General features: G+C 43.3%; 1 protein-coding gene across 1 annotated transcript; it reads right to left on the minus strand.

Annotated features, from left to right (window-relative positions):
• Nucleotides 1–9,183: 9,183 nt before the first annotated feature.
• bhlha9 (basic helix-loop-helix family, member a9) lies at nucleotides 9,184–10,917 on the minus strand. Its single transcript, XM_026182520.2, has one exon. It carries the CDS (start codon nucleotides 10,664–10,666, stop codon nucleotides 9,809–9,811), a length of 858 nt encoding a protein of 285 aa, XP_026038305.1. The 5' UTR covers nucleotides 10,667–10,917; the 3' UTR covers nucleotides 9,184–9,808.
• Nucleotides 10,918–11,393: the final 476 nt, after the last annotated feature.

Below are 11,393 nucleotides of genomic sequence, written 5' to 3' on the forward strand. Positions count from 1 at the left end.
GGAGAAGACCTGGTGGAAACCAACCGCTTCGTCTACCTAGGAAGCATAGTCAACACCGATAGCGGCGCAGATGAAGACGTTAGGAGCCGGATCAACAAAGCAAAGCTTGCATTTAACACCATGCGGCCCATCTGGAACTCCAAAGCCTTATCTCAGCGTAGCAAGATCTGCATCTTCAACAGCAATGTGAAAGCAGTCCTCCTGTATGGGTCTGAGACGTGGCGGGTGACCAACACCACTACCAGCAAGATACAGATTTTCATCAACAAGTGTTTGCGACACATCCTCAACATCAGATGGCCTGAGAAGATCTCAAACACAGACCTGTGGAAGAGAACCAGCCAGAACCCGGTCGGTCAAGACATCAAGAAGAGAAAATGGGGCTGGATAGGCCACACACTTCAAAAACCACTCGACAACATCACAAGGCAAGCACTGGACTGGAACCCACAAGAGAAAAGGAAAGTGGGGAGACCCAAACAGATGTGGAGAAGATCTGTCGAGAGCAAAGTGAAGGCTGCTGGAATGGTGTGGACCCAGCTGAAGAGAACAGCGCAGAACAGAGTCCGTTGGCGTGGTGGTGTTGCTCCACCAGGAGTCTACAGGAAAATTGATGTATTGGTAACTATTGTCCTTGATGTAAATATGTAAAAATAAATCGTGGATGTTTCTGTTCTGTGTCCTGTGTTTTTCTTGCTTCTGTTACAACCAAATTTCCCCTTGTGGGACAATTAAAGGGTTATTCTATTCTATTCTATTCTATTCTAACTACTGAAACCATGAATACACCAGGAAAAGGTTTACTGAGGCCATAGAGGAAAGCAGGGGACAACCAGACTTCTTATTGTAATGGAATGTATTCCAATGGAATAGTCCTCTAAAAACTATTAGAAAGAATCCAGGTGTGTGACACCTGAAGTGCACCTCTTATATACAGTCTGAGTCTTTGCTTCAGTGCGTAAATATTCATTTGACAGAGTGACTTTAATCACTCAACATACAGTTTCTAGCCTCTGAAGTATTGCAGCTCATTAGCTTATAGTGTCAGTTCTGTGATGATTATTACAGTGAGAGAAATCCTCAAATTCAAGCTTTTCTTTCCCTTTGATTTGTATTTTTGCACCTGGGACACACTTTTTCCTCCAGGAATGCACAAATGGCCTCTTTTTTTTATTATTCCAACTCAAACCGTTTTTCTGTTGGTCATGTAATAGTATTCTGATATTCAGCATGAAATACACTGCTCAAAAAAATAAAATAAAAGGAGGAACAATTTGAAAAAAACACATCAGATCTCAATTTTTTTTAAAAAGTTGAATATCTATACTGAATTCCAGCAATGGAATTTTGCCAGAATTTCATTAGAGCACCACAAAATGATACAAATGGCATCCTGGGGGATCTTCTCCCATTACTGAGCAGCATTGAGCTCCTGAAGAGTCGGAGGTGCAACCTGCTGGCATCAGATGGACCAAAACATAATTTCCCAGATATGTTCTGTTCGATTTAGGTCATTTGTGGTGAGGGTGAGTCAGTGGTATCAGTTCTTTCATCCTCCAGGAAGTTCCCTAATGCTCCTGGCACATAAGGCCAGGCATTGTCATTCACCCAGAAGAACCCAGGACTCACTGAACCAGCGTTGGGTCTGACAAAGGTTCCAAGGACTTCATCCTGATACCTGCAAAAACTGACATGTAGGCTAGCTTGCTTAGCCTGTAGAGGTCCGTGGATATGCCTCCCCAGGCCATCACAGACCTAAGACCAAACCAGTCATGCTGAACAACAGGTTTGCGATTGTTTGGTCAGAGACATTCACACCAGGCAGAGCTCATCCTGTGGACCTGTGGAGCTCTCAGTAACTGTCAGTTTCCTAAAATCTCCTCCATGCTCTTAAGACTGTCCTGGCAATGACACGTATCAATGTGCCATCCTGGAGGAGTTGGACTCCCTGTGCAATCTCTGTAAGCTCCAGCTATCGCATCATGCTACGAGTAGTGACACTGACCCTCACCAAATGCAAAACCAGATCAATATCCCAGACTTGATGCTATTCTCTGATTGAAAAGTGTTATGAAGTATGCAGTAATTATATATTTTGGCACAACATGAAAACAGATACTTTAGAACAGACTTGTTTAATCTGGCAAAAACTAACAAACAGACTTCTTTGCTGACCTTAAACCTAACTAAAGGTGGACTTCAATGGAATACAATCAACATGTTCTGGTGTCACATTATACAGTCACTTACACTTTATGTATACTCATATTTACAGGCACCATTATAAGCAAACTACATGTCCAACTTGGCTCTTCAGAGTAATTATTTGCAAACCCACACAAATGCAAGCTGCACTGATGAAACCAGGCCTGCTCTCTCTTTTTGGGTTTACACTGCAGCTCTTTACAAAATTACCATTTATTTTTTCATGTTTGCATGACATGCGTGTGCTGGCTAAATGTGAAATGTTGTAAGGTCAGTTTGTCTGTGGTGATGTACGATAAATCTGCTGGAAGCTGGTGGGTACAGTTCGGTCTCAAAGCATTTGCAGCTGTAAGCAAGCTGTGGAGCAGGAGATGGAAGGAAGGAGGTAGTTGCATATACACGAACTCTGTAGGCCTCTGCAGTATACATGAGATTCAGCTTTGGGGAGAGCAGGGCACCTAAAAGCAAACTGTTTCCACACACAGTGGTTACATGGCATCAATAAGCTCACCTTTCTTAGCCAACAGGAGTAAAGACTGCTTAGATAAGAATCAGTGTGGCGTCAGCAGAGCCATGAATGCTTTAGAATACGGATGTGAAGGGAAACCATTCAAACACTCCTTTGCTCCTGTACTCTATTAGGTAGTGGCAGACAGAACCTGAACTGCAGAGTTTTCTGCCCACATATTGAGCTGTAACATTAAATATGCTGTTCATATCTCATAAGCTGTTGGATCATGAGACCTTTTTAAAAATAAACCTGAAGCTGTGTGCTTTCTTCCAGCAATAATAAATACATTCATAACAGATCATTGTCTATAAATGGTTTATTTCTTCGGACACTTTTCTTTATTTTGTTTAACTCAAAACATATTCAGTGCTGTTATTAATTTAACTTATTAAATACTCTAGCACTTGGTTTCTTTCCCTGCCACAGGATAAATCACAGCATCGTAGTCTTGCCTCCATCTAGTGTTCAGAAGTGAAACTGCTAACTCCTCCAAACCAGTGAGAAAACACTGCTTAACTTTTTATTTGGTTTTATAATAATAGTAAAGAAGTCTTTGTAATCCAACAGCTTTTTTCTTCTTTGGAACTTTATAAATAAATTATATGTTTCTTCTTTTAAAATGTGCTGTGACAGGACAACAAGTCATTGTGTCTGTAGTGCTGGTCCCAAACCTGGATAAATGGGGAGATTTGCATCAGAAAGGGCATGTACTCTTTGCCAAATCAAACATGTGGATCATTAATAATTTCCATAGTGGATGTGCTGGGCTCAGGGTAACAGTTAAGCACCTTGAGCAGAATCAGCCCATTTACCATAACTGCAATCAAGTGTTTGGAATAACAATGACTCATTAGTCAGTATATGTTATCATCAGTGGCCATTTTGTTTATTATTAGTAGTATAAAGCTTTGAATGGAGAAACCAGCCTCTCTCACTTGTCTGCTGTGACTCTCCTTCCTTTGGGCCAATTTTCTCCCGAACCTTTTGCCCTACAGACACCGTTATACACCAAACTGACCGGGACAACAGTGCCTACAAAACAAACAGATGTTTTTCACTGTACCTTCTATGGTTTTTCAGTTATTTTCAAAAATGTCACGACAAAAATCTCTCAAATCCCTCCCTATTTATGTGTAGTGGAGAGCTCGAGTGAGGTTAGAGTGAAACAGGCTGAAAACCTTGCAGAAAAAAATTCTCTTTAACCTGCTGCTGTGACCACAATTTTCACCCTACAGCCTTCATTTTACCCTCAAAATGTAGCTACGCTTGCCTACAGGTGTATACATTTTTAACTTGAAGCCATTTGCATCATGTTCTTCTATTCACTCCCTGTTTAATTTCTCAAGCTCCTGACCTCGGTTTAAACACCACACACACCAAAATCCACACATGTGAAGAGCAACTTGTCTGGATGCTCACAGTTTTTAAAGCACATCAATATCACATTCGGTTCTCATTTTATAAGGTATTTTGTGAGAGGAGTGCAATGCACTTGTCTCACTGGCATGACAGAGAAAGCGCTTCCCTCATTTGACTGTCATTTGTGGATTCGTTGGCCTGTGTCTGGCCATAGTCCCGCTCCCTCCCCCTAACGGTCTGTTCATGCTGTGAGATGTTTCAGAATGACCTTCATCAGCTTTAAGTCTATTTATATTAGGCCACTCAAAAACATCTATTTTGTTTTTGTTTCTTTGAGCTATTCAGAGGTGGACTTGTTGGTATGATTCGCTTCGTTGTCCTGCTGCATAGCGCAAGTGTGCTTGAGTTTCTCGGCTCAATGGGATATTAGGGATGTTAGACAGAAGAATTCATGGTTTCATCAATTATGTCCAAAGTTGCCCCAAACCATCAAAGTACAACCACCATGTTTGAGATTTGCTGTTCTTTTTCTGAAATGCTGATTTTTTTTTTCTTTTCTTTTCTTTTCTTTTGTAAAAGAAAGGCACCACAAAAAAACAGAGACTTGATTGTCTCAGTTTTCATTACAGGTCTGAGTTCACCTTAATAAACTGAGGAGAAAATAAATTGAGGTTACAGTCTTCCTCAGTTACTGGTTTATTGCTGTTGTGACTGTTTTTGCCTGGTTGTGCTGAAACACAATCTGGATTGAAGGATAAGAATGAAACAGATGAATCTTTTGTATTTCTCCTCAGCACAAGGGGTTAGCAGACTCTCCTCGTGCATTACTGAGCCCAACACCAGAGGTTCAACAAGCCAACTCATCAGAAAGCGCGACCCCCTCCACATCAGCACTTTCTTTTATAGCCCACCACAACACACAGCAAAGTGCAGACCCTCCAACTGCCCCTCAGATGCCCTTAGCTGAAGTGGTGGGCCCCAGATAATCTGAGTCTCGACTACTTTTGACCTTGCTCAGAACCTCAGATTAAAGAGGTCGTGACTTTTACAAGTTTTTTACCACACACAAAACTTCTGGTAAACATCCTACATGAGAAGTCTGCAGATAAGATCATGAGTGGACACAGCGAGAGGCCATAACAGCCCTGTGTAAGGTCAGACACCAAGTCATTCATGTTGAAAATAACCTCAGGGCGAGAAAGAAGGAGGAGGAGAAAATGGGGAGGAAAGCTCTACATAGTTGCTCTGACCATGTCCAATGTTTCCAAGCTAGTGTGACTGTATCAAGTTCCTGCCAGAGGAGGAGATGGCTCCAGAGTAGAGGACTATGACCAAGACATCTGTCTCCAGTGTTATCAGAGGGAACATTGTTTGTGCTTAAGACTGCTGTCTAGCAGTCTGGAGCACTAGTGTTGATGAGCATGGTGAGGCAGACTGAGTCTGAGGGAAGGCACAGGAGAGATGTGCAGCCTCTCTGACTCAGCAGACGCTCGGGGTCGACGGTATAACAATTAGATCACACAGAGGACACAAGCTATTCCTCTACACTGATGAGAAATGGAGTTTCCATCTCCGCCGAGTGTTAGTGGTGAGTATGTTTACTCTGGACTGGTGAGGTAAATGTTCTGATGTGTTGTTTGGATATGAGATTAGTTTCAACCCCTGAAGGCCTCAGAGTAGTTAAGCCCAAAGAGTTTCAGCCCTGATCAGCTGTTATCCATGAGCTGGTAATATACTGGTGTACTTCCAATTGCTTCCCATGATGCACTTCTTCTTCACTCACCTCTTTTCACTCTCTGCAATGACTCATTAGTTATTATTAATCTCTGCCTCTCTTCCACAGTGGCTTTTGTCCCGTGTCCCTCCCCTCATCCCCATCCAGTCACAGCAGATGGCCCCGCCCCTCCCTGAGCCTGGCTCTGCTGGAGGTTTCTTCCTGTTAAAAAGGAGTTTTTCATTCCCACTGTCACCAGGTGCTTGCTCACTGGGGATCATCTGATAGTTGGGCTTTTCTCTGTATTATTGTGGGTGTAGGGTCTTTACCTTACAATATTAGTTCCCTTGACATGATGGTTGCTGTGATTTGGCATTATTTGAATACAACGTAACTGAACTGTAACTGACTTTTGAGGGGGAAAAAACCTCACTGAAAATATTTTTCCAAACTTGGAAGACTGACGGAAATAATTTTTAAAACAATATATAGGGGCAAATTTCAAGTTTAAGTATTTGTTGGTTTAGAAAAAACTGTGGGAGGACTCTTGAATACCCAAAGAGAACCCACACAGACACGCGGAGAATATGCTAACTTCACACAGAGATGGTGCTAACCACCGTGCCAACATGTTGCCCAATACCTACACTGACTTTCCTAAATCTTGCCGGCGGCATACACATTCTCTTGTCCTCTGGCACCTTCACTTCCTTCACCTTGCACCGCAGATGTCATAGCGCTGCGTGTGTGTGTTGTGTTTGGGTGCGCGCACCTGTTTGTGCTCAGGGAGCAGAGGTGTACGCAGTATGTAGAGCATCAACATGTAGCTTCTCTCCGAAGGCTGACTCATCCCTATATATCACGCAAACACACCCTCAGGTCTTGGCATCATTTCTTCTGTGTTTGCTTGTTTTCCTTTCCATCAGTCTGGCAGCAGAAGGTATCACGGAGGTGGAGCGGTCTTAAAAAAAGATGCATCACTGACAGGCTCACATGGTGAAGAAGTGAGGTAAATGCACAGGTGAGTCACAGGTAAACATGAAATGCTAACTTGTTATGACGTTTTTTTAAAGTCTGTTGGATTCTGTTGTTTCCCACAAGATGTGTAGCACTAGTCCACAACCTGTGGTCGCTTATACTGTTTATTCTATGTTTATCTGTTTCATCCACAAACACTTCCTCAGAGTATTCAAACAAACAGAAAACTGACGCTAAACACACAAAACAGAATAGAAGTTGAAAATAAAAACCCACAGTAGGAATAGAAAAAAATCCACACAAATGGTAAATGGCCTGTATTTGTATACAGCTCATCCACACGCAGGTGGAGGCAGCTACAGTTGTAGCCACAGCTGTCCTGGGGCAGACTGACAGAAGCGAGGCTGCCATATCACGCCATCAGCCCATCACCAGTAGGCGGTAGGTGAAGTGTCCTGCCCAAGGACACAACGACCGAGACTGTCCGAGCCAGGGCTCGAACCGGCAACCTTACAAGGCGAACTTCCAACTCTTGAGCCACGATCGCCCAGACAAAAATCACACAAAGTGTTTTTGAGGAGACATTCATTTGAAGAACAGCAACAGAAGTGCCAGAAACCAAAACATGCAAAGAATTTCACAGCGACAAAGATGCAAATGTTGTGTGTTTTTATCGCATGCGTCATATAATACTGTAGATACATGTTTGGTATTAGTCGTTCATGGTTAGCTTGTCACTTCTGCAGCTGTTTCATCAAGTTGTCTCCCCAGAAACACTTGTGTTTTGTGAGATTTTTGCCCCTCAGCTGTAAAAGACTGATAGGATATTGTCGTCACCCTGCAGTGTGGACACCCAAGTTTGTGAATGCGATAAATCGATAACGAGGCAATGTAATTAGATATTCTTACCATAGATGCATCTACTAAAAATCTTGGACTAGTACAGGTGCTAATACCATTGATATAATATCAATGGTATTAGCACCTGCTATTAGAAGGCTGCTAGTATTTTATGGGGGATTTTTTGTGAGTTTTGTTGTGTTTTTTTTGTTGTGTGCTTTTGTTACCATTGTCTGTCGACAACACAAAAGCTACTAAACTAAAATTTTATGAACACAGACAAAAACAGAACCCATAACAAGATAAAGCATTGACCTTAGCAGAAGATGTGCTGTCCCAGGCTTTGGAAAGTTGTAAATCTATTTCGATTATCGCTCTTTTGAACAGCACTTTTTTTTGCCTGTGTGGATAAGGAGTTTCTCTGATTTTGATTCTGTAACGGATCAGTGACAAGCTGTGGTACAGCTCTTGGTAGTCTCTTGAGGACCCAAACCAGTAGGTACCCTTGCAATGAGTTAAGCGAAGATCCACATTTGTGCCAGAAAGGGAGGAGGAAGAGACATGCCGTCATCGAGTGCTATCAGCCACACTCGTCTCTCACTGGTGACTCAAGGTTTTCCAGTGATTCACGTCTGCACAGAAGCTGAACGACAGGCTCAAAGTGTAGTGACTCTCCCCCTTTTTCTCACCACCTATATCCTCCTCTTCCTATTATTTCACTCTCCATTCATCTCTTTGTCCACATTCCCTTTCCTTCCTGTCTGCTAATTGTTGCTGCACCACACCATTTATTTCTCCACCAAGCCCACAGTAGTTCTCCCCAGGCCACCAATTTTCAGCAGCGTCTCGAGGCTCCTGTTGGGAGACCTCCAGGACGTTCAAAAAAAACAACCCTGAACACACCCAGCTGTACCTCCAGGCCGGTGCAGCCCAAAAGGGGATTTCACCTTGCTGATGACGGGGCACACTCTTCCTTCCTGAACCCATATAAATCTGTCGGTGGGCTTCATCCTATGGTCTAACATTAAAGCTGTTTTCCATGACATGCTGCTCAGCAGGGGAGGGAAAGCTGTTATTGACTAATATAAGCCGGTCTAGGATGACTTGTGTTTACTATTCGCTGTTTCTGATTTCAAAGAAGATCAGCTGACCTCTCAGTGTTTGAACTGAAAGGTACAATATAAGAAGTGAATTCTTTTCAAGAGCCAATACATACAATTTTCAACCAGTATTGCCTGATTTTTATGTGCTTTTGTTGCTTCGCCATTCTTGCCTTCTACTCGTGTTTTTATTGTGCTGTAAGTAAATAACACAGTGAGTTCTCTCCTCCAAGAAGAATGGCAAGAATGGGCTTGTACGGACGTTTCTCATCTGAGTGAAGGACCTCTGTCATCTCACACTCTGAATGGCAGAGGCTACCAGCCTTAGGCTATAATCAAACACACTCCCACAGGCATGCATGCACACACTGATGCACACGCTTAATGCAAGCTTTGTGTTAGTGCAGTGTTGTAGTCCTGGGAATCATATGCATTTTCTGTTTTCTTATGAAAGGAGCCATAAAAAGAGTCATCTATCATTTTAAACATTTAATTTTCAAGCTTGGAAAAAGCAAAGGAAAAGCAGCATCTTTACAACACAAACAGACTGTACTTTTTAAAGTCAGAGAATAAATACATAAGCATGTTGAATGTTGAAACCAGATCTTAGTCACATTTTCTTTCAGAGCGCTTTGTACTACTTGAAAGCTAGCATGCTGTATGCATAGTTACATAGCACTGTTTTTTATGCTAGTCTGTCTGTTTTTATTTCCGACACACCCATTTTTATTACCTTACATTTACTAATGCAACTCCAATAATTCATCCTTTGCAGAAGGCCGAAAAAGGGGACAATTTAGCACAGCAAAAATATAATTATGTGAATTGTCATCTGTAGATTGCAAAACATTCTTTAGAATTAACATTTTCAAATTCAACATCAAAACAAAATACCTAACATATGTAACATTCTGCAGTCTAGATTGCCATTGCTCCTTTATCTGTGTTCAGCTTGCAGGACTGTAGTTTGCTCTACAATCACAGCCTTCCTGTAAGTTTCAATAACAGCAACAGTAAGAGCACAAGGTTACTCCCTCAAACCCTTAAAAAGTCCATCAGGGTTCTTCAGTTTTCAGGACTTCACAGTACTCGTGAAGCTTGTTACAGTATATCAGAGCACAGGGGGAAGCTGCTCTCCGGCTCCTGCAGGTAGCTCACCTGCCATGGAAGTCCCAGAGTAGCAGATGGCTCTGCAAAGGTGTCCATGTATCCCTGAGTGCAGGAGGCCCACATCCCCGGCTGGTATCCCAACCCCTCATCCACCTGAGGGTATCTCAGAGGGCTGGGTGGAAGATCACAGGGGGTGCCACAGTGTCTGTGTGAGGCATAAAACTGTCCCTCGGTGGGATAACAAGGGTAGTGTGGTGATGGGGGACATGATGGCACTGTGTTGTCTACGTAGGCATGAGGTCTGTGCATGTGAGGCGCTGGCTGTGGCTGCATCTGTTGAGAGATGGATGCGTGCCAGGGGACGTAGCTCTGATGCTCCGGACAAGGAACTGTTAACCTGGTCTGCTCAAGCCGTGACGCCCCCATCGCTGCCGGTCCCACTGATGACCTGTTGCACTCACGGTGGGTGCAGGGCTTACTGGGTGGATGAGAGCTCAGGAAAACTGAGAGAGCAGAGATGCGGTTGATGGCTCGCTGCAGTGTGGCAATCTTGGACAGCCGTTTGCCACTGAGGTCATGGTTCAGGGCAACACGGAGGGCATTGAACGCCTGGTTGTAGTCCATAATGCGTTTTCGCTCGCGGACATTAGCGGCCATTCTTCGAGCTTTTGAGCGAACCGGTCGGTTGCGCTTCTTGGTTTGGCCTTCCTCTGCTTCGCTTGGGCTGCTGGTTGAACTCTCGTCTTGGAATGATGGCTTGGGACTTCCTTCATCTTCGCATTGGACCAGACCGCCAAGTTCAAGCTCTTCCTCAGAGAACTCGGAGCTCGCAACGCTGCTGCAGCTCATTGTGTCAGTAGTGCGCACACCAGATGAGACAACGTAAAATCTTCCTTCTTGTAGTGCAATTTCAGTGAAAATCCTAGATGTGGTTTGCACGAGGAGCTGTGAGTGCAGGGTTCCAGCACTCCGTCGCACGCTCGCTGATGTGCCTCGGCTTCTTTTGTGGGGCTGTCGGTGTTTGCTGCTGTGCCGACAGCCCGTGTATTCTCCTGCTCTGAGTCCCCTGGTGCTGTGTGATAACTTGTGCCTCAACAAGACAGGTTTACCTGCTTTTTAAAGATCTTGAGGTCACATGGTATACTCACCTGTAAAGAATGATGCACTCTCTCTCCCTCTTCAGGTTTATGGGCACCCTCAAGGCAAATGGCACTGACACGTCCTCCTCCTTCTACTCTGACTCTCCCTCACAGGAGAGTTTCAACACTTCATTGTAAAATAAAAGCAAAATGCTGCACTTTGGAAATGCCAGTTTGCTTCATACCACAGTTATTATAGTTTTCCATTTTCTGATTGTTTTTTATTTCCTTTTGTTTTCAAGGCAGTTTAGTTTAAGTTTTACAGTTTGAAACGTTTTAACTTTGTCTTAGTTTCTACCAGTTTCAGTATTACTTACACTTTTATGGAGCATATGTCAGATTTAGGAAAATTAGTCCAATAAAACTTTGTGAGAACAGTTGACTCACAGTCTTGTAGACATGCAGCGTCTCAATAAGCACATCTATCGATGCCTCAT

Source organism: Astatotilapia calliptera, chromosome 10 (assembly GCF_964374335.1).
Source record: "Astatotilapia calliptera chromosome 10, fAstCal68.1, whole genome shotgun sequence".
Classification (NCBI taxonomy): Eukaryota; Metazoa; Chordata; class Actinopteri; order Cichliformes; family Cichlidae; genus Astatotilapia; species Astatotilapia calliptera.